General features: G+C 43.0%; 1 protein-coding gene and 1 long non-coding RNA gene across 5 annotated transcripts; one reads left to right on the plus strand and one right to left on the minus strand.

Moving 5' to 3' along the window:
• Positions 1–9,435: 9,435 nt before the first annotated feature.
• On the minus strand, positions 9,436–19,079 carry LOC119169105 (uncharacterized). Of its 4 annotated transcripts, XM_037420204.2 has the most exons (5): positions 18,791–19,079; positions 17,829–17,969; positions 17,546–17,671; positions 15,572–17,071; positions 13,576–15,499 (listed from the first exon to the last, which is right to left on the minus strand). In XM_037420204.2, exons 1-3 carry the CDS (start codon positions 18,975–18,977, stop codon positions 17,655–17,657), a joined length of 345 nt encoding a protein of 114 aa, XP_037276101.2. In that variant the 5' UTR covers positions 18,978–19,079; the 3' UTR covers positions 13,576–15,499; positions 15,572–17,071; positions 17,546–17,654. The 4 variants fall into 4 exon arrangements, with proteins under 4 accessions (XP_075742534.1, XP_037276103.1, XP_037276101.2 ...); XM_075886419.1 differs by lacking the exons at positions 13,576–15,499; positions 15,572–17,071 and adding an exon at positions 9,436–9,982; XM_037420206.2 differs by lacking the exons at positions 13,576–15,499; positions 15,572–17,071 and adding an exon at positions 12,962–13,100.
• Positions 11,798–13,608, plus strand: LOC119169106 (uncharacterized). The gene is made up of 2 exons (XR_005109525.2): positions 11,798–12,033; positions 12,994–13,608. It is a non-coding gene; the product is annotated as an uncharacterized LOC119169106 (long non-coding RNA).
• Positions 19,080–23,965: the final 4,886 nt, after the last annotated feature.

The raw sequence follows: 23,965 nt of genomic DNA on the forward strand, positions 1-23,965 counted from the left end.
GCACTGCTGTCAAGTTTCCACATGGTTGACACATGATCCCAGTGGGCCTGTAAAATTTCCACATTGCATCAGGAACTGTTAAGGATTCAAATTAGCATTGAGAAGTACGCATTATGCATAAAAATTCCACAGAAATATTAGAGCCAACTTGCCCTTCCGTTGTGGGTGTTGAAGCCCTGCTTCATCATTGTGTTTCTCACGCACTTCATGAGGTGAGGGAAGTCCGATATAAAGTACAAAAATCGGTGTTTGTTGCACGGATGAACAACTCTGCACTGAATGTCATTGAGGGTGGCGCGTATCCCCAGGATGTTCCACATAGATCTGTTCCAGGGCGCACCATCACAGCAAATGTAATCCACGTAGAGGCCGGCTTGCTCACACAAAATTGTAGCTTCTACCAAAAGTTTTGTCAACAGCCTGGCTTTTACGTTCCCGCTGGATGAAAACACACCTGAAGAGAAATAGAGCATTACAAAACGCTTCGGCATATGTGCCTTAACAGTGCAAAAAATATATTACCAATGATTTGTGTCCATTTCCCCACAAATGGTTGGAACATTATGACAAGCCCATGGTCAGCTTTGCGGTGTCTTTCATTGGCATCGGTAAACTTGCCGAGGTCGACAAAGCCTTCAATATTGCTGGACGACTGCAAGTCCAGATGAGCAGAGAGTTTCATTTCATCCACTACTATGCCCCCATGCCTCTCCATTTCATCCATGTCTTTAACTTTTTTCTTCAGACAGCTCAGGAGTTTGGTATTAAACCCATAAGCAGCAGCGAATCCCTGTAGATAAAAACATTAGGAACCATCTCTATACTGCACACCATATGCAATCACATACCTTGATGTATTTTTGAAGGCAAGCACGGCTTGGCAGGACAAGAATTCTGTGTGCTCTAAGATGCTCATACAGTCGTGCACTTTTCATTCTGAGGATGATGCACTCAAGGAGCCATTCTTTATTGTAGTTATATCCGCGCAAGGACCTTCGTTTGGCAGCGTCAAAACAAGCCTGCACCGCAGCCCGTTACTTTTTTGGAAGAAGTTTCAGCTGAAATAATTAAGAAGCTATTAGTAATGAATCTATAACAACTTAATGGGACAGTGTACCTTTTCCTCTAACACAGATGCAATGATTTGTGAAGTCTTTTCTCGCATCTTCTTCAGGGCATCCTGCAAGGTAAGCAGCTTCATTTTCTTTTTCTTCAACGTACGAACAGCCCATTTCAGTCGTTGTGCAGCTGTTCTTGCAAGTGGCCGCTTAGTCTTTTTTTTTTTAGACGGAGCAGACGAGCCTTCAGAAGGTTTCTGCATTTTCTGCAGGCAGTACAACGTCCAGATGAGCCATCTGTAAAGTGTACCATAATCGGTGGATAAGTCTAACCAAAGCAGGGACAGGTATCTACAGGCTCAAATAAAATATTTTAGGCAGGGTTTGCGCAACTGCGATATCTCATAATACCTTGTAGCGAAATCGATGAGGAACCATCGCAAGAAAGGGAGAAGACACGATTTTGAGATAGCTTCGCCTTGCTTTCCAAATTCAGTGGTTGGAACTCTTCCATTGTCCCAATTCCTACGCAGGGTGTCAATGTGTCTGCATACTTGAGAAGATCCTGTGCTTGGCTCACTGTCTGACAGCCACTTTTTTTGAATAGGAACCCGTTCAGAAAGATGCTGCACTGAGCAGCTGCTCCTTCCTCAGCTTCAAACAACACTATCTTGTTGTGAATAACAGGAGGTGTTAAATCTCTGTCCAATTTAGCGGTCTGGTAGCATAATGCATTCGTTTGCTCGAACTTCTGCATCGACCACAACTCGCTAGGACGGTGAAGCATAGCACTTAAGGAATGCAGCTGTTCGGTCAACATGACGTTCTGTTCTGAAACGATCACGTCATGGTCAATCGCTGAGCCTTCTTCGACATTGTCGTGGTTCACACTAATTCTTTTACTCGAAACAGCACTTTCAGCCACGCTTTTCCGTCTCTTTCTCTCCTTGGGCAGAGCTTTCGTCAAGTATTTAGGCAAATTAGGAAAAATCGTCGGCACGGCGTCATTTGTTAAGGTCGGCACAGCGCGCGGCATGTATACATCTTCACCATTAATCCTATGTTTGAACGTACGCACGACAAATCTGTGAAAAAGAAAAGAGAAAAGGACAGCCAATTGGTTATGTTGCAATGCAGCATGTGACACGTGGAACGCAAGTAAGCAAAATTGGTCTCTTGCTCGGGTGTGCGAACACCGTGCCTTCTATTTTTTGTACATACCTTGGGTCGAAGTGCTTCTCGCACACTGCGGAGTTCTCGTCAAGCTGTTTGTCCGCTCTTGGAATAGCACGAATCCATTTGTCGAACAGCACACTACACGTGGGAGCTCGGAAAAGGGAAACTTTCTCTCCTGAAGAATTATAATATCCAGTGTTGCAGCCAGGCACAAAGCACCAACGTTGCGTCTTCTTTTTTGTCGTTGACATCTTCGGACATTTCAGAGAGACTCAACGCAATCACCGATCGACGACATACTTGTAAGACAGTGCGACTGCTAACGAAAAAAATTATGGCGCGACTGAAGCAAACCCAGCGAAGTGCGCCGCTCACTACCCGCGCCGCTGCCATCAGCGCCCCTAGCGGCATCGGCGCGCCGAAGGACCCTCTCCGCCAAGCGAAAGGCGCCCCGCTCATCACACCTCCCCATTCTAGCCACCCTACCCGGTGGCACAAACGTTGTAAGGGCCTAAACCACGGAGGAAGGAAAGGTAATTCCCATGCTCGCTGAAACGCCGTGCGTTGCAGGCAAACTTGCAGCTCCCATCAACGTTTCTAGTTCTAGAAACGTTGGGAACATAATTCTAGAAACGTTGGCTCTCATAGATAGATAGATGAATAATTATGGCAGTAGCCTTTGGATTGGGCGGTGGCTAGCGCCAACAAGTTGTAATACTTAATGAAGCAAAAATCAGTTTTATTTTTTTTTTCTTTAAATAGTGAGGTTGAGGGTTCGTACTTTGCAGTGAAGAGTTCGATTTTCACTCGTGCTTTGAGTTTAGCCACCAATCAGATAACCTCCTTCTAGTTAATTCTACCCGCTTAAAGTCTATTTTGCCCTCACTGTCCCTAAACCCCAGTGCTTTGAAAAACTCTGCGCCATCATCCTGAACTATAGGGTGAAGCCCATTACGGAACATTATCAAGTGTTCGGCAGTTTCCTCCTCCTCTCCACATGCACTGCATACCGTGTATTTGGCCCGATATGTCTTGGTTTGCAATACTCCCGTCCTGGTCTCAAGCAGTAGAGAACTACCCCGAGTATTATCATAGATCCTTTCCTTGGCAATTCCCTGCTTAAAAGTTCGATAAATCTCCAGTGCGGACTTCTTAATCATGGCAACTCTCCACATGTCACTCTCTGTTTCCTTCACTTTCTTCTTAACCGATAGTTCTTTTTGGTTTGGCCACCTGCTAGCTGTTTTCTAAGTATTTACCAGTCAATTTCCTAGTTTGCTTCCTCCATTTTGTATCGACATTCTTCATGTACAAGTACTGAAAACATTCCTAGTCCAACGCTCCTCCCCCATTTCTCTCAAACGCTTCTCGAATTTTATCCTGCTGCTAGCTTCCCTGTCCTCAAATGATGTCCATCCCATATCACCTTGTACTCCGTGATTTGGTGTATTCCCGTGAGCTCCAAAAGCAAGCCTACCAATTCCATGTTCCTTAATTTGTAATCTTGCTTGAACTTCTGATCTCATGCACAAGGCTGCATTGCGAAACGTGAGACCAGAAACCATGACCCCTTTCCATATTCCTCTTACAACATCATACCTATTGTAATTCCACAGTGCCCTATTTTTCATCACTGCTGCATTTCTATTACCTTTGGTGTTCCGTTATATTTCGTGTTCCCTTAGGTACTCAGTCCCATCGTTTATTCATACGCCCAGATATTTGTATTTATGTGTTATCGCTAGCGTGACTTCCTGTATCCGAAGCTCACAACCTTCATTATCATTAAAAATCATGACTGCTGATTTTTTTTTTACTGAATCTGAAACCTAACCTATCTCCCTCATTACCGTAGATGTCCATCAATATCTGCAAGTCATCCTTGCCATCTATGTTTATTTGTGGCTTTTGTAGAAAATATATAATGAAACAGACACATGTGCAGTGTGACAGTGTGCGATGTCACAGTCATCAAAAAACATTACATAACATTGCCTGCTCGAGAAACTTTCCTGGTTTTCAAAGTTTCAACAGATGTGTAAATAATAAATACGGCACTTCTTTTCCAGCTTTAACTGCTTTCAACAGTCCACATCTATCAGGACTGCTGCCTGTGATTTTTGGCTGGTATTTAATCTGAACTGATAAGCCCTAATACTAGCGCAACAATCAGCCAGATTTGTCTATCTACCCTTAACAGCCTGTAAGTCCACGTCTAACAACACCTGCTCCACCCTTCCAGTGGTCAAAGTCCATACGGGTCATTATATTATTCAATTAGCTGGCCAACTATACTTTCATTCATTCATTCACTTCATATCTCTTGAATATAGAGATAAGTGAACCCTATAACTGCTTTGCAAAAAACAAATGAAGTACAAGTATAACACTTGCTATGATGGTTTAATTAAAAAACCTATTTCACGATGATGGCCCAGAAGCTTTCTCTAGAAAACATGTAAAGCCCACATGGAGAAGTAGGTTTTCCAGGGAAATTCTGAAAGTGCCAAATTCAAAGGGTGTGCAAATTTTCTACAATTTCACATACCAAAATGAATACTGTTCTATTTGATTCAGTCACTATTATTCGTAGAACTAAATATTTTTATAGTTTATGAATATTGAAAATGTTAAGTGCACAGAAATAAATAGAAAATGTGTAAAAGTATCATAAATTTATTCCCTACTGACAGGTTATACGCACTAAACATGACAGGTTATCTAGTTCAGCTGGCTGCTTTGCTCTAGGAAAGTGATTTTGCTACCTATACAATTGTCACTTACCCTTTCTTAACAAAAGATTTTAAGGGCTTGATTTTTTTTACAGATACTCGATTCCTGTTTTAAAGTTGCTAGGAGTCCTTATCATAACTGCAAAGAGAGGTACAGCCAGTATTTGAAGTACTTGTTTTTATATTGCAGTGGGAATAATACATCAACTGGGAAATAGCAATAAAACATTTTGTATTAAAATTTATTTCATATTTAGTTTGCTGCACAACACATGTACCAAACAGTGGCCGACAACCATTGGGTGTATTTGCACCACGCTCCGACATAACAAAGCACATGCATCAAATCTGAGAGACGCGAGCTCATGCATGCAGGTGCAATTGTCATGTAGGCATGCCTTGAAAATTGCCTGGTAATTTTAAATACTTGGCTGTGCAGATGTCTGTTAGATTATTCTCGAATGTCCAGATTGACTACAAAATAAGCAATGCTAATAATGTTGTTGGCTTGTGCCACAAATTTTTTACCACCCATTCTTTAAAAATATTTCCTTACACTGACGTTGTACGACCAAACAAAAATATGTGCATGCTCTTTAGCATACTGTTATTCACAAACTAAATGCCAATTTATTAAAACTCAGGATAATTAAACATTCATCTTCCATAATTACCATCAAACTGCAGGTGGGTTACCATGACAACCAATCTTGCACTGATGTCACTATATTTTCATCATGAATTTACTAATTTGCATGCTTGCTTCTTTTTCACGACTTATGCATACCATTATACAACACACCACAACTAACTCATTTATCAACTTCAGTATTTTATCACTTTCCATCAACCATCATATTGCGAAGTCTTGAAACAAGTCACTTTTAAACCCACAAGTTTTCTTGTGCCCTTACAGTGCATCGAAGGCCCTGAAGTGTCAAACAGACCAAAAGGCATAGGTAAGGCTTGTTCATAGGCATTGGACAAATCTGTTTACAAAACGTGTTAAAGGCACATGCCTGCACATGTTTTGGTTTGGTAGTACGTTAACATTAAGAAAGCAAGGAGTGGTGCGACATTTCTGGCACAAGCCAAGCATGTGGTTAGCATTGCTAACTTTATAGTTAGTATGGGAGTTTAAGAATAATTCCACCCTACTTTTATTCAGCAATATATCTATAACATGTGGTACAAATAGTCTCTGCTGGTAATTTCACAAATGACAACACCATTATCAGCAAATCATGACGAAATTTAGATGATAGCAAGGAAGCAGCATTTGCAGTTAAAATGAGAAATAAGCTGGGCTTAGCTGAGCACAAAGTGAGTTCAGTTTCATGCGAAGCATCCCAATTACTAAAATTTGTTAGTGCCAAGGTCCAGATGACTTACTTTTAAATTAATTGTTTATGACTGACCTTGTCAAATGTGTTAGAAAATTCTAAAACAATTCAGTCTATGAATCACTGCACCAAGAGAATGGCACAATTTATGAGTGAATAAGTGGAGTTTGACTTTGAAGCTTATTTTTAAATCTATACTGCGTAGTGTAGTATGAAATGTTGGGCGATGTAGATGTACTCAACAGCTGAATAAGCTTTGTTAGAATATAATATTAGAAGAGGTATTACAACATATGTGCAAGTTAAAATGAGTGAAAATATTAATAAATTTTCTTAATCCCAGAAGAACAAAAGAAAAAAATCACAACATATTCATGGAGTGATTGGTGATGAGTGGGATGAAGCGTCCGACCGTGCATGCGTCTATGCGTCCGATCGTGTTCGAGAATCCATATGGCGCACGGGTAACACCGATGAGACGCGCGCCAAGGAAGCCGAGCACAAGTGTCTTCAACGTGCCCGCCACTCTGCTTCGTCCATGCTCCACCAGCGATCTACCATGTACGGTGACCATCCAGGAGACTGAGAGATGCACTCGTTCTATGCATACCTAGGCACAGCTTGCACATGCAGTCAATCGGAGAGTGTGGTACAGCACCATCTAGAATATCTCTAATATCTCTACCCAACTGCAGTTTCTATGTACTTTTTAAGAAAGCGCCGTCTATTATACTGTTCCGCAGATACTGCCTTCTTTTCTTTCTCGTCTCTTCTTCTCTCAATTACGCGTGACATTTGTATCATATCTAAGGACACAGTGAAAGATGAGGAGTTATTACCAAAAGGACTTATTTGGTTTGCATTCTCTTGTGGTTTGTGGGCAGTATGAATATTTATAGCAATTTGATTTGGAAGTGTATTTATTAAGTGTTTGTGAGTGCCTGTAATGTGTTAACTTAAAACTGAAAAAAAATTAGTTTTGAGGTGTCAATGTTTGTGTCACTATGAATTAATTGAAACAAAAACTTTAGTCTTGCTATTTTGCCCTACCTTGCAGTGTTAATAGACCTGCTTTGGTTTGCAACTCAGTAGGAGAATTCCTTAGATTGCATTTGTTATAAATAAACATCACTGCCTTCCTGTGCATCCCCTTTTAATCCTAATGATTGGTTACTTTGTATACATAAACCAAACAATACTATTATAATTATATCAGTAATATAATCAATATTCATTTTATATTATTATTATTATTATTATTATTATTATTATTATTATTATTATTGTTGTTGTTGTTGTTGTTGTTGTTGTTGTTGCATCGATAACAGTGCACTTGTTTTGCATTTTACTCATTAAGTTTGTGTTCCACTCTTACACTGTTCAAAGCAGTATTTATAATGTCCTTACAGAGACCTACATATTTTAACTGCATTTAATGGACTCAAATATATCATGCAATCCTGTGATTGTCCTCAGCACATTCTTTCAGGACATCCTGGGGACGTTTTGGGTTTTCGAAGGAGGTACGTATTAGGGAATAACTGATGCATGGCTACCTGTTCTTCATGCAGCCTTACTTTACCTCCAAAAGATCAGGAGATGCCAGTATGAGGCAGAGCAGTTAGACCTCTTCAGAGTAGCTTTATGCCTTTCTATAAATTGCAGTGCCATGTCCTCCTCTGGCAGAGAGGTGCAAGGCAATATGAGGGAAGGGAGTGCCAGCCCCTTTAAACTTCGACGCAGTACACAGCAATATTTGGTTCTGCATATGTCCTGTGCTTTACGCAAACTGTTTTTTAGTTGTTTGCACTGCTTGAAATACCCTGTGTTTTTTTTTTTTCAAATGAAACATGTACTGGCATAAAATGAACTGTTAATGTTGTCAGCATTAGATGTACAAAAAAAAAAAACATCATGAAAGCAGTGTGCACTTATCACTTATTTGCACTACAGGTATTCTGGGATGAAGTGAATGCCCCTAAGTAAAATGATGATGATGACGATGATGATAATAATAATGATAATAATAATAATAATTCACACCAAATGGTATCTCATGAACTGTTACTACATAAATTAGAATGCTATGGATTTAGGGGAACACCACTCAAACTTATGTAGTCATATCTGAGTGCGCGGTCTCAGTATGTTGAAATAAATGGCTTCAAATCGCGCACACAACCAATTAAAACCGGAGTACCACAAGGTAGTATCCCGGGGCCTGTATAGTTTTTATACTACATAAATGACATAGTCAGAATTTGTGAAAATTGTAACTTCATAATATATGCTGATGACTGCACATTATTTTTTACGGGAAAGGATTTAAGTACACTCGAGGCTTTAGCGGCCAACACGTGTTATAAGCTTCGTGAATGGTCCACCAAGAACAATTTAATGTTAAATGAATCAAAAACAAAATGTGTCCTTTTCCGAGCTCTCGGCATATCCCTGCATGTACCAAATTATGTTACCCTAGGCCCCTACGAAATTGCAGTGACCAAATTCATTAAGACGCTTAGAGTAGTTTTTAATGAACGTATGTCCTGGAACGAGCATACAGACCACATTAGTTTAACGTTGAGACGCGTGATTGGCACTCTAAATCGTTGTCGACGTCTTTTACCCGTTACTGTAAAGCGGCTCTTATATCAGGCTCTTTTCCATGCCCACTTGAACTACTGCGCTTTAGTATGGGCAAACATTACATCAACAAATTTAAATAGGCTAAAAATACTTCAGAAAAGAGCGATCAGGGCAATAGAAAACATATCATACCTTTAACACACAAGACAACTCTTTGTTAAACATAAAATTGTTAAGGCAAATGACATATACAAATTCAGGTTGTTACAATCCTATATTAGCGCAAACAGAGGGAAACTCGACGCATTCCTGACACTTGCAAATCTTGAACATACACAAACCATTTACTTCCATCGATATAAACCCCCGTGGAAAATTTCGTTATCTCGCACCAATTACGGCAGCCAAAGACTTAGCCACATGCTACCTACTATATTGAACTCATACGAGCAGCAAGACATAAAAATTGACACATTAAACAATATCGATGTGCAAACACTATTCTTGTAGATTTGTATTGTTTACATAGGTCACTCTGTATTGCTTTGCATCATTTATTGTGCACCTTTATATACTTTTTCCTTATTATTTCTTTTGTGTAACCTCATTATGTACCTTTCTTATGTACGAAAGCGATGATACATACTCTGTGAATTACTGTGCTCATGTGTTTATGAAATATTCCTTTTTGTTTGTGTACCTTGGCCTGTCATTTACTTTGTCTTCTGCTTGTATTGTTTCCTGCTTTATAATATTTGTTTTTTTTTTTCATTTTATTGTATTTCGTTTTCACCCTGTCATTGCTGACGTAGGGTGGACGGTGTTTAGTTAAGCTGCAATAAATTCAGCTTTTTTACCGTCTCCCCATTTTTCGCCATGGTATCTGTTTTGGTGAAAATAAAAATAAATAAATAAAATAATAAAATAAATTATAAGAAATAATTCCAGCTGGTTCCATTTTCAGTCAGGAGTGGTTCTTGCTGAGACCAACTGGAACATCTTGTTAACCTGTTGGCTTCCACTTGGTCCCAGCTGTATACAGCCATGGTTCCAGTTAAAGTAAACCGAAACAGTGGAGTATTTTCACCTGGAAAGGAAAGAGTGTAGAAAGTGATGCATCAAAAGACAGAAAAAAACAAAGGGAAAAGATAAAACACAGAAAACTTTTCTCTTAGGAACAAAAAAAGGCGAGCTCTCAATGAGAAAGAGAGAGAAAGAAGGAGGCACACACACACACACACTTAACTTCTCTCGCCCCCTTTTTTGAGGGCTCGTCGTTTTTCCCTATGCGTCACTTTTAAAAATACTATTACCTGGCTAAATTTTCGCTCTCATACACAGATTCACTGAATTGATGGCGACCTCAGATTTAGCCTAATTGCTCGCTGTCACATGATTGATTGATTTGTGGGGTTTAACGTCCCAAAACCACCATATGATTATGAGAGACGCCGTAGTGGAAGGCTCCGGAAATTTAGACCACCTGGGGTTCTTTAACGTGCACCCAAATCTGAGCACACGGGCCTACAACATTTCCGCCTCCATCGGAAATGCAGCCGCCGCAGCCGGGATTCGATCCCGCGACCTGCGGGTCAGCAGCCGAGTACCTTAGCCACTAGACCACTGCGGCGGGGCTTGCTAGCTGTCACATCCTGTCCCAAAAGTCTCATGCCGGTTGTGCCAGAAAACAGCTTTGCGATGCAAATCCCTATTGTGCGAGTGAGGAGCTGGATCATGCACAGATCATAATGTCAGCCTGATCGCACGAAGTAACGGTAATAACTAAGTAGTACGCCATGCACAATAGAAACGTTTAGTGGGCCCTTAAGTTATGTCATGTTAACTGCAGAAGTGGAAAATGTGCTTTGCCAGCACATTCTTCAACTATGAGCCATGCACTACTGCTGTGTTTTGTATGAATATAAAAGAGAGTACTGTTGTATATTGGTCTGCTTGGTTTTGGTTCCACGATCACTGCCGCAGGTGGCGCCAGTGTTGTTTATGTATATAAGTGTGCGCAAGTTGGAATAAACCCAGACAACACTCGATGTCCTGAGGTCGTCCTCATACGGTACAATCGTCCTCGCACAGTTATCATTGATCTTAGTACTTACTGAGGACGACACAAGCTGGTTTGACCCAGAAACGTCTTTTCGGGTGCTTTTTGAGGACAACAATTTATCCCGAAAAAGTACTTTTAAGGACGTTTTGGAGAGGACAAAAGCAACACGTGAGCGCCGGTTCAAACGTTTTTTTTGAGTGCTTTCTGAGGACAACAATTGGTCTGGAAAAGGTCCTGTTAAGGACCTTTTTGGGATGACAGAACATTGCACTGAGCACTTAAATATAATTCCTCAAGGCCTTTGCGCACCAAATAGATGCATTTGATATGTGAAAACTTTCTTCACGCGTTCGTTTCATACAGTCATAAAGTTATTGTATATTTTCGCCTCGTTTGTTTATTTTTTTGGCAGAAAATTTTCAAATTACGCGTTTCGCTTAATGAGACACGCGTAAATAATTGGCTTAGGTATCGAACCTGGTATTGCGAAATGTCAATTTGAAACAGTGTGTTCACAAAGGTCACCGCCTTGAATTAGTCATTATACGCCACTGTAGCGCGTAATAACAAACTAGCAGCTGGCAACCATTGACTATGCGGCAACATTTTAGATAGTCGAGTAGCCAAGCCATCAAGCCAACTGACTGTCAAAATGGCAGCGGCGGTAAGGTGTGACCACGGAGGAAGGAAAGGTGGGTGCGACTGTTCTCACAACAAATCCGTGCAGGGCGGGGCCTCGCCGCGATGACGTAGCCACCATTTCCTTTTTTTTTTCTCTCTCCCTCCCTCTCTGTTTGGCAGCGCGTTCGCTCAACACCACCACGGCCGGACTCGACGCTCCTTCCGCACGCTGCTTAAGGGGAGCGCCGGAGAAGGAGCGTCGAGTCCGGCCGTGACACCACCTAGACTTGGTTCGCTGTGTGCTGTTCTGTGGCTGTATGCTGTGCGCGGCGTCTCCCTGTTCTATGGCGGCGTGCGCTGTCTTGTCATATTAAGCTGTGGAATATTGAGCTGTTGAGAGGTCCTTGGCTGTTGTCAACGGGAGGTATGCTGTGCGGACATCAAGAGACCTAAATGTAAGAATGTCGCGATTGCTTCTTAATGTTTTGCTCTGCGCGTAGATTTAGCATTGAAACACGTAGATGAAGGGACTCAACACGGCAGGACAGGCTTGTTTGCAGTTGCGGGTTAGTGCAACACTAGACAATTGATTGGTTTTCGCCTTTTCGAAGGTCGGGTTATCATTGTTCTGGTTGCCGGTTCAGTATCCCTGGCACCGATTCATTTCGGTTTGAGTGGAGTACCGGGTCCGGGACGTGACCCGATCTTCAGAAATTTTAAGAAACGTTATTGGAAGTGAACTGTTTTAGTTTCGGGCTCCAGTCATGATTAGAACAGCGCATGCAAGCTAATCATGACTTAAAAAAAAATTAAAGGTCTGCCATAGGGTCACATACCTTATCTATTCTGCTCCTGTGCTGTTTAGATAATTGCCTTGAATTCAAGGCAGAGCTGCGCTTGGGCGTTTATCTTGTTTTCATTTGTGCGTTTCAGAATTAACATTTATGTTATTTTCAACACCGAAAAAGCAATCGTGCGCAACACGAGACACGAGTTGTGGTTGGGTTATTCGTGACACATCCGTATGTGCCATCCCTGGTCCTGCTAAAAGTGTGAATTACACGTTAGAGCGAGGCAGGCCCAATGTTGAACTCATATGAGAAGCTGAAGCGTCAAGCTTTTTTGTAGTGTTGTATTAAAAACCCAAGGCCCAACCAAACTGTAACGTGTTGGTACTGCTTGTAAGCTGTAACTTAAATGCCATACGAAAAAAGTCTGGGTAATTATTAGTAATAACGATAATTATATTTATTATTCTGGTTGACGAAAGCCAGCCAGAATTTCTCGCCAGAGGCAGCGCATCTTAAAGTTTTTTTGCTGCCATTACGCAAAAACTAAAACGAGATTTGATATTGCCCTATGCCATGCATAAAACTAGGTGTCTTCATTAAATCCTCTGTATTGTTTATTTTCAGCCAATGTCGTCTTCTCCGTGATACTGCGGATCTCGAATCCCTCTGGACAATGTGCCGTTTCCAGTTGTCAAGGGAACCGTCAAAGTATGCATATCTGGAATGGAATACTAGCAGAAGACACAGGAGAAAAAGAAGACAAAATATGTTACATCGTGACGCACTTGCAAACGTTTCAATCTCATTCAGATATGCAGTAGCCTTCCAGTTCAAAGATTCTGTGCAGGCAGTGTAAGGTGCATACTTTGCGGCAGCTGTATTTAACATATTTTCCTTTATACATATGCCCCTTTTGGGGCCCTTAGGGTATTCCTAGCCAATGAATACATTCAGGAAAAGCCCAAGAGCATTACGACTGTGAACGAGACACATAGCCGGAGGTTGCTGCACACGGAAATGTTCAGTTTTGCTGGGACCTCTTCTACCTCCTCTCCCACCTTTGACGTTTTGCCATGCCTTCCCCCCATCAGTAGTTGCGAGCGAAAGAAAATCATGGCTACATCCCTGGTGTGAACTATAAAAACATGGGCTTGTTTTTTTTTGCACTTATCAAAGCCGACCTGTGTGTCTGGTAACATGCAAAAACACCAGAAATAAATATTCTTTATTTCATTTACAGCATACAAGTACAGCTGATTGGCCGAAGGAGTGTACGGAAAAAGTGAACAAACCTCCAAGGCACAAAGAAGAGGGTTCATGAGGCTTCTCTCCTTTGCATGGAAAGGCTATGTAGTAAGCACCATACATTGGGTTACATGTTTTGGATACATAACGGGCAAAAACTAGGCAGCTCTACATTGACTATTTCTAGTTTCACGATACTAAATGTACATGTTAAAGACTTTAGTTCAAAAATACTAGCTGATAAAGGCTAAGTTGAGACGATCACCTTCCGGTAATATTTTCTTGTGCATTCGTGTTCCTTATGCAACCCCTTTTTATATCCCCGTTCCCATATGATGCCATTTAAAAAGCTTTCAGATTGAATAATTAAGCAGCTCACCCAAGTCAGTAGTATCAATATGGACCAGATTTAGGGGAAACCCCCAAGATGGAGTAAGATTCTGCAAAGGAAGGTTTGACATCCACATTTAGGTGGATGTCAAACTTTACTTTGCAGTATCAATATATATACCTAAAGCGTTTCACTGAGGGGGTAGTTCCCATAGTTGCCCTAAAAAAAAAGCGCCAGTTTGTTTGCCCAGCCTCTACATCAACCGGTCACAGCTGTTGCAGCAGTCTTGATGAAATTGCTCTGCTGTGTAGGTAACCATACTTCACATTTTCACAGTAAACTTTTTGTGCTCATTACGCATTCTCTCACATTTGGTTTATTTACAGTCTATGGATATTACAAGCACGTTATGAATGCATCTTAAAATGACCACGCGAAAAAATGTACCGACATGCTTTCACATACAACAGGTACTATATTAAAATGTCAAAAGGAAAGTATAAAAGCAAGCACGTCCGTAGCAAGTACAGAAAGAATGCAACTTTACAAACAGTTTTATACACATAGATTGAAAGCAGAAGCCTAAAAACATACTTTCACACACTCTCTGAATTGAGAGTATCACCAACACAAAAAATTACGGCTGCAATTATACACATACACAGTCGTTGCCAATGTCACAATTGCATGACTATAATGAAGTCTAGTATAAAACATACCATATTAATCTTAAAAGCTCTAAACTTTCTAAAAATTATTCACAAAGATGTCTGAACACTGTGTTTAGGCCAAAGTTATGAATGGTAAAATAAATTGAGTTTTGCAACAATTGCAATTTTTTTAAAAATGAAAAAAAAAATCACAGAGTGGTCCATCTTCACCGTTTCCCCCGATCCTTTCCTAGCAGTCAAAGCTCCAGTCAATGGCAGAGTGAAAGCACACTATAGGCGTCTTCTTTTCGGAAGAGGCTTCAGAGACGAGCATCCTTTTGTCGGTGAGCCCCGAATGTGAAGGCCAGAACTCTGTGGCACAGATTCAGCCAGCTTACGGAAGGTGGCTTGCAATAAGCCCCTAGCTTCCACCAGTGTTTGAACATCATGGCAGCAGTAAAGGAGGGAACTGCACTTTTCCAATTCCTCGGTTATACTTTTGTGTAGCTCCGACACTGAGGGGGCTGCTGTCCCAGGAAGCATAGAAACCCCAGGCTGTAAAGGCACTTCACAAAAGCTGGTCTCATTCACAAAGGGAATGTCTGACTCTGATGCTGCTGTACCAAGATCTTGTGAAGACACTTCAAAGGGCTGGGCTGATTGACAAGGGGAATCTCGGAACTTGTTTCGGATTCTGGACAGCTTCCAAGAGTAATTTGCGGTCGATTGAGGTAACTCTGCGGAAGAGAGGAAAAGCCCCACCTGTCGCTGTACTTAAAAACAACACAAAAGTGCTTGCATGGGTACTTGTGCTTCCTGAAATCAGGGCAGGTACACGATGGCTTGGTGAAGTCGACAGTGTACAGATCATCATCACTTCTTTCAGAATGAACTGTAAACACACCTTCAACGGGGAGCTCTTCCATGTCTGTGGGGGTGTATTCCTCTGCGTTAACAAGCCGTCTCAGCAACACACCTTCAACGGGGAGCTCTTCCATGTCTGTGGGGGTGTATTCCTCTGCGTTAACAAGCCGTCTCAGCATATGCTTAACGAACCCATGAGGCCGGTTGTGCAGGTATGCAGGAACATTTTCACTGTACTGTCTGTACGCTGATGACTGCCTCCTTGCTGTCTCATGGAATTTCGCTTTTTTTGTCGGGAAGGTAGCCATGAACGACAGTCATGATCAGGGATGTTAATGACCGTTTCCCGCTGGAACTTTTCACGTACTGTGCCTTCAACACGCGGTTTTGGGCCTGAATGCCGTTATTTGTGGTCAACACAACGTCAAACTCCAGCCTGTAAGACATGACCCACAGCTCCTTTACTGACAGCCACACTTGTTCAAAGTAACTGCGGAATCTTTCGTTTTTCCAATACTCAGAGTCAACAAGGACTTCAACCGCCTTGTCAAAGTCATGCTGATTTGAAGCACTGGCTACGTGTTTCATGAGTCTCAGGGCCTCATCTGGATCGGATATGTTGTTTTCCTTTCTGCGCAGCCACCTCTGCCATGCCTGTAGTCTATGGAAGTCACAGATGGAGATTTGACTCTCTGGAAACACTTGCTTGATGGCACTCATTTTTGCCTTGCTATAATCCACCATCCAGTATTGTGGGGACCAGTTGTCACACCACTGCTTGAAAACGTCTAAAGCCTGAGCGATACAGTGGGCCATCTCGAACTGTATGATAAACACACCAGCTGGTGTGTATCCCGATGGTGTTTTCACGACAAGCAAGAAAAGTGGTAGGGCATAGTCACTTGTCTTGTGCGTTGCGTCCAGGCAAACTACTGAGCCTCCGTACTTTTTAAGCATGCTCCTCATGAATTTTGTTTGGAAGCAAAACAGCAACGTGTCTTCACACTCGCTGGCAATGTCCTCTTCCACGTTGTCTGAGTCGCTGCAACGTGTCTTCACACTCGCTGGCAATGTCCTCTTCCACGTTGTCTGAGTCGCTGCTACCCACGAAGCTGCGTGCTGCATACGGCCGATAGACAATGAGGATTCGGGTTGCTCACCCCTGATCTTTTCAATTAGGATTCTAGCATTCTCTTGATCAACTGTGCTGAAGCGGTCTTTCTTAAGCACAGCTTGGATCTGGTTGCTGATGTCACGATGTGTTGGGAAAAAGGCCCTGCAGCTGCTATCAGGCTTCTCCTTGTTCGCAAAAAGTACGTCGTGCACATAATAGTGAAGGCACTTTTTCACATCTGATGCAGAAGTAATGCCTTCTCTTGCCAACATCTGAATTCGCTCAGCAACGCTCTTGTCCATGTTTTGGCTGAAAGCTTCCATGTCCTCGAAACCATGGTTTTGATTGATGGGAACTGCAGTCGGTAATCCTAACATATACCCGCGTCTCTTTGGCCACAGTCTGCTGCTCTGCGTCAAGTGTCTCCTGCTGCTCCTTGGCCTTGTCGGCTTTCAGACGACCCTCTCTTGTCTGGCAGCATGGCTGGGGCACATCCACCTAGAAAGCAGGCACTGTTAAGTACACAGATCATATTTTATGGTTTCAAACAGTGCGACAAGATGAGGGCGAAGTCAGGATGAGACATAAGACAGCGTTGAACTAATAGCTGGAAGTATATTTCCACTATTGCCAGTATGTATACATGTGGGAAATAGCAAAATAAGAGCGCAAAGCACAAAACACATACAGTTTTGGCTTAGATGCCGAGACTGTATGCGTTGTGCTCATTTTATCTTTCACACTCTGTTTATCTTGCTATTTCCCACGTGTATACATACTGGCAATGGTGGAAATATAGAGCGCTGTCTTCTGTCTCATCTTGACTTTGCCCTCATCTTGTTGCGCTGCTTGAAACCATAATGATCTTCAACCAACTCTGTTGTGTCAGATTGCACAATCATAAATGACATGATAAAGGTCCCCAGAAATTAATCTGGAATTATTTTTTACTTGTTATTGCACATTACATACCTGGAAATCTGGGTACAACTCAATCCACTTCAAATTCATTGTTGCTGCGCACCCCTTCTTCTTTGTGCCTTGGAGGTTCACCCGCTTCTCGTACACCTCCTTCTGCCAGTCAGTGGTACTTGAACTCTGTAAATGAAGTTAACAATATTTATTTCTCGTGTAAACTTGTAGTAACTTAAAGTAAATCTTCTTTACACTGCCTACACACAATCTTTGAACTGGAAGACTGCTGGATGTGTGCATGAGATTGAAACTTTTGGAAGTGCATCACCATGTAACATACCTGTTTTTTTTTTCTCCTGAGTTTTCTTGTAGTACTCCGTTCCAAATATGCACACTTTGACGGTTTTCTTGACAACTCGGAATGGCAGATTGTCCAGAGAGATTCGAGATCCGCAGTGGATCATGGAGAAGACGACATTGGCTGAAAATAAACAATAAGGATGATTTAATGAAGGCACCTAGTTTTATGCATGGCAGAGGGCAATATCAAATCTTGTTTTACTTTTTGTGTAATGGCAGCAAAAAACTTTATGATGCGCTGCTTCTGACAAGAAATTCTGGTTTTCGTCAACCAGAATAATAAATATAATTATCATCATTATTATTAATAATTACCCAGACTTTTTATGCAGTTTTAAGTTACAACTTACAAGCAGCACCAACACGTTACAGTTTGGTTGGGCCTTGCGATTTTAATATAATTTGGCAAAAAATCTCGACCCTGACCCTTCAACTTCTCATATACAGCATTTAACATCAGGCCCGCCTTGCTCTAGACGTCTAATTCACACTTCCTGGAGGACCACGGATGGCACGCACGGCCGTGTCACAATTAGCTTACTTGCGCGGTGCTAATCATGACTAAAACCGAAAAAATACAGTTCAGTTACAACTGAATAATTTGGGGCGCTAAGCAACGGGGACCAAAGAAACACGCAGACACAGACAAGGCGCCAATTACAGCTCCAATAACGTTTATAGAATCTCTAAAGATCGGGTCATGTCCCGGTAATCCGAACAATACTTCACTCACACGGAAATGAATCGGTTCCAGGGGAACTGTGAACCGGTAACGAAGACAATGATACCTAACCCTAACTTCAAAAAGGCGAAAACCAATAACCGCAACTAAGAAGAAGCCTGTCCTGCCGCGTCCCTAGCTGGTTTAAATTACTACTGCGTGTTTCAATGCTAGATCTACGCGCAGATCAATACATTAAGAAGCAGTCGAGACATCCTCACATTTAGACGACTTGCTCAGGTCTCTTGATGTCCGCACAGCATACCTCTCGTTGACGGCAGCCAGGGACCTCTCAAAAAGCTTTAGCTCTTCGTCTGACTTCAGGTAGCTACGAGAGTAGCCGTCGTCATGACGTAATTCTTGGAGGTACTTTTCGATCACCTTCTGTCGGTCAGGAGGCTCGCTCATCGTTGCGTTCCGATTTTCCGGCCACTTAACAAGACATTGCACGCTTCTCGCTCACGTGGAGTGCACGTCATCACAGCGACCGCGTACCGCGCCGTCAAGCGGAGAGAGCCTTTCTCCGTGGAGAGAGACAGAGAGAAAAAAAAAAGGAAATGGTGGCTACGTCATCGCGGCGAGGCCCCGCCCTATGGTGGCTAGAAGGGAAAGGTGACGCCAAGGGCCGGTCAAAAGCGATGCGCCGTTTCATGCTTGGCGCACGGTGGCGCTGCTTGTAGTTCGATGCCCAGGAGTCGACAGGATGCCCAGGAGTCGACAGAGTAGGAGTCGATGCCCAGGAGTCGACAGAGTAGGAGTCGACAGGAGCGCTGCGTAGAGGTCGGACGTGTTTTTGGAGAGCTCCGGAATGACAGCTACAGATAAGTGTTTTTGCATGTTTCCAGCTTGCCTCTCTATGTAGCGTTATGAGAACGTAAGGCGCTAGCGTAAAGCTTGATTAGGTCTAGTACGGTGTACGTTTTTTTTTAGTATTTTGTACTGTGTCTTTTTTTTTTCTCCAGCCACCACGTGGCTGAGGCCTGCGCGTAGACCGACCACGTGCATGCGCAGGTGCTGTGAAGTGTAGCGTATTTATTTATTATTGTGGTTCTTTTTGGCTTAGACCAGTGTATTTTAGTACAGTTTTCTAGCACGTGGGCATCGGTAAACTGAGCTAGCCATGGTCAAAAAGACCGTAAAGTGTTCAGAGTGCGGGGTAGGGTGGAAGGTGGAAATTAGTGCGGAGGAGAAAGCAGAAGATGACGCCAAGTGTAGACAGTGCGAGTTCGAGGAGAAAATGAAAAATATGATGGCGGTCCAGAGTGGGCTCATGGAGAAAATCGCAGAGCTGGAGAATTCATTGGCGAAGGAGCGAGAGAAAACGTCAGCCATGGAAGAAAGGCTCCGGGCAGCCGAGAAGGGCCTATCGAAGGTCGTGAAAGGGAACGAAGACGCAGGTGACTGCGGAAGCATTATGGCGACGACCACCCGTGCGGGGGAGATGAAGGAAACAGGCATGACAAAGGCAGATACATTGGCCACAGGGCCCAGCTACCGGGAAGTAGTTTTGAGGGAGGGAGGGAGCAAACCAGCAGCCGTGACTCACGCTAGTCACCTAGTCAGCAGCCAGGTGCAGGTTTCAGAAGGAATGTCTGAACAGGTCATCATCGCCGGTGACTCAAATTTAGTCCGATGCGCAGCGGCAATCAAAGAAAGGGTGAAAGGCGACAAGAGAGTTGCGATAGGGACGTTCCCAGGACAAACGCTGGGGACAGTAATGAGTCAAGCGGGTGAACAACTCGCAGCTAAAGCTAACAATCGTAACCTCGTTGTAATTGCGGGAGGGTTAAATGACGTCCTGAAAAAAGAATCGTCAGGACTAGCGACGACCTTGGCGAAAGGGGTGGATGACATGCGCACCGTGTCCCCCCAGGTGCAAATTGTAGTATGCACATTACCGGAAGTACCAGTACGCAACGTCAACCTGCAGAGAGCGGTTGTCGACGCAAACAAAGAGATATGGCGAATTAGTCGAGAGAAGGGTTTCGAGGTAGTGGATTTAAACAGGGAAGTGCACAGGTGGGGTGGATTCCAAAGAGACAAGATTCATTTCGATAAGAGGCTTGGACACGAGGTGGGCTGGCGACTGGCAGGACGCGCAGTAGCTTTTTTGGGGGGCTCACGGGCCCTTCGGAGTCCGGGGTAGCTCGTAACAGGGAAAACGCCCAGGAGGACGCTTTGACAGGTAGAATTGCGAAAAACCAGAAAAAAGGTAAAAGAAAAAGGAAAAAGGCGCGTGTTGCAATTAGTTACATAAACATGCAGGGTGGCAGAAAGAAGGCAAAATGGTTAGAGATTGAGGAGCAGTTAAACAAAGAACAGATAGGCGTGTATGCGGTTACAGAAACACACCTTAGAGACTTGGAAGAGCCACCACATATTAAAAATTATGTTTGGGAAGGGTGTAACAGGACCATATCGGAAAGGAAAGGTGGGGGAGTAGGAATGCTAATTCACCGCGAAGCCAAATGGGTTAGAGTGAAACAGACGTGTTCAGAGCACCTCTGGGTTCTGGGCACAGTAGGTGGAAAGGAAACGTGGCTAGGGGTAGCCTACTTGTGGACGGGGAATAACTGCAGAGAAAAGAATCAGGAGATAGTGGATTGCATGAGTGCGGATATTAAGGAATTTGGTAATGGGGCCGAAATCATCCTTCTAGGGGACATGAATGCCCACATACATGACCTTGACGGATATTCAGACACCAATGGGAAGTTATTACTAGATCTTTGCGAGCAACATAGTCTGGAGATAGTTAACACGGGGCCTAAATGTGACGGCCAGATCACATGGGAAGTCGGAAACAAGCAATCAAGTATTGATTATTGTCTCATGACGGAAGGAATTTACCACAAACTGACAGAAATGAGGATAGACGAGGAAGGCATTAACAGCTTGGGTAGTGATCATAAACGAATAACATTACAAATGGGATACGAAACTGAAAATATGAGCATGGAATCAAAGTCTGGCAGCTCGTATTTAAATGACAAACAAATAATAAATATAGCCGCAAGAGTCGAGGAAGAAGTAGGCGAAATACCAGGCAAGGACTGGGAGTATAGTGAGCTGTTACATCTAATGACGAAGGAGATAGGGAAAGAGAAGAAAACTGTTTGCTGGAAAGGAAAAAGGAAGCCAAAAAGTTGGTGGAACAAGGAAATCCGGGAGGCGATCGAGAAGCGACGCGAAGCATCACGGGAGCATAGAAAGGCAAAAAAGGAGAAGCGGCCGCAGGACGAAGTAAAAAAAATATGGGAAATATATTTAGAGAAAAAATCCCTTGTACAGAAATTGGTAGAGGCAAAAATTAAAGGTGAAAGTGAACGCTGGATGACAGAGATACACGAAAAAAAGGAGGCCGCGCCTAGGATTTTTTGGAGCCACATAAAGGCGCTAGGTAGGAAGTCTGTCACAACGCAACAACATATTCTAGATGAAGGAGGAAATCAATTGGAAGGGTACGAAGCGCTAGGTTACATCCAAAAGGTAACAGTCGATTCGTTTCAAAAGAGCGTCCAGGGGATCTCCCCGGTGAGTAAAAGTGTGGCGGAGAAAGCAACAGAGGAAGAGCTAGTACTTGATAATTTCAACTGGAAAAAGGCCGAAGGAAAAATTCCAAAGCGCACTGCCGCGGGTTTTGATGGGATTCCCGTTAGCCTCATTAACGAACTAGGACATAACACTAAAGAAGCATTGTTAAAAGCAGTAGAAAAAAGCTTAAAGGACGGACAAATACCGGACAGTTGGCGACAAAGTAGAATGAACTTAATCTATAAAGGCAAGGGAGAAAAGGACAAGATTCGCTCGTATAGACCACTAACCATTACATCGGTACTATACAGGATGGCGATGCAAGCAGTAAAAATGAAAATAGAAACATGGGCCGAACATAACGATATTTTGGGAGAACTTCAGAACGGATTTCGAGTCGACAGGCGGTTAGACGATAACCTGTTTGTTCTCACTCAGTGTATAGAAATATCTACAATAGAGAATAGGCCCTTGTACGTGGCTTTTCTAGACATCACTGGGGCATACGACAACGTTAATCAGGAAATTTTGTGGGATATATTGAAAGGAATGGGCATGGGCGACGACTGTATACAGCTTTTGAGGGAGATATACCGAGAAAATACAGTTTGCATAGAGTGGGAAGGAATGCGTAGCAAAGAGAACGTTGAGGTTAGCAGGGGTCTGAGACAGGGATGTCCTTTGTCCCCACTGTTATTCATGCTGTACATGGTGAGTATGAAAAAAGCGCTAGAAGGTAGCAACATTGGATTTAACCTGTGACACAAACAGGGCGGCATGATGATTGAGCAGAAGCTTCCAGGTTTATTTTATGCGGACGATATCGTCTTATTTGCGGACAGTCGAGATGATATACAGCAGCTGGCGAATATATGCGGAAGGGAAGGTGAAGCTCTTGGACTAGGATTCAGTGTAACGAAGTGTGGATTGATGGTATTCAATGATCCCTGTGGTCAGACGGTGTCCATACAAGGCCAAGAAATACCGAGGGTAAGTGAATACAAGTACCTTGGAGTATGGGTAAATGAGAGTGATAGATACATGGAGGTACAGGAAAAAGCCTCGGCAGCAAAAGGAAAGAGGAATGCGGCAATAATGAAGCACAGAGCGTTGTGGGGATACAATAGGTATGAGGTGCTTCGAGGTCTGTGGAAGGGTGTAATGGTTCCAGGGCTTACTTTTGGGAACTCAGTGGTGTGCATAAGGGCAGAGGTGCAATCGGGAATGGATGTAAATCAAAGGACTGTGGGACGCCTCGCGTTGGGTGCTCACGGGAAGACGACAAACGAGGCTGTAAAGGGCGATATGGGGTGGGCAAATTTTGAGGCGAGGGAAGCGCAGAGCAAAATAAGGTTCGAAGAAAGGCTAAGAAATATGAAGGAGAGTAGATGGGCAGAGAAGGTGTTCCGTTATTTGTATTGGAAGAGCGTGGACACACAGTGGAGAAAAAGAACTAGAAGACTCACTAGTAAATATACGGCTGGTATTGTAAGCCATATGTCAACAAAGAGCGTTAAGGGAAAAGTCAGGGAGGCGGAGAGGATTTACTGGATGGCAGCTATGGAGAAAAAACCGGCTTTGAGTAACTACCGAAAGGGCAAAAATGAAATAAGGAGGGAGGCATTTTACGATAATTCAAGGGGAAGCGCTTTACTGTTTGAAGCGAGATCGGGTTGCCTTAGAACGCGTAGTTATAAAGCAAGATTCAGTAAAGAAGAAGAACAATGCACATGCTGCGGGAAAGATAAGGAAACGGCGGAGCATGTTCTGATTGAATGTGGAGATATCCACCCAGGTGTATGTTTGGGCACGAGCCTACAGGAAGCCTTGGGTTTTAGGGACAACAATGGAAAGCTGAACAC

The sequence above is a fragment of the Rhipicephalus microplus genome, chromosome 2 (assembly GCF_043290135.1).
Source record: "Rhipicephalus microplus isolate Deutch F79 chromosome 2, USDA_Rmic, whole genome shotgun sequence".
NCBI classification, from domain to species: Eukaryota; Metazoa; Arthropoda; class Arachnida; order Ixodida; family Ixodidae; genus Rhipicephalus; species Rhipicephalus microplus.

Excerpts from the sequence above, each read along its gene's own strand:
- LOC119169105 (XM_075886418.1), bottom strand. The coding sequence starts at position 16,950 with ATGTTAGGATTACCGACTGCAGTTCCCATCAATCAAAACCATGGTTTC.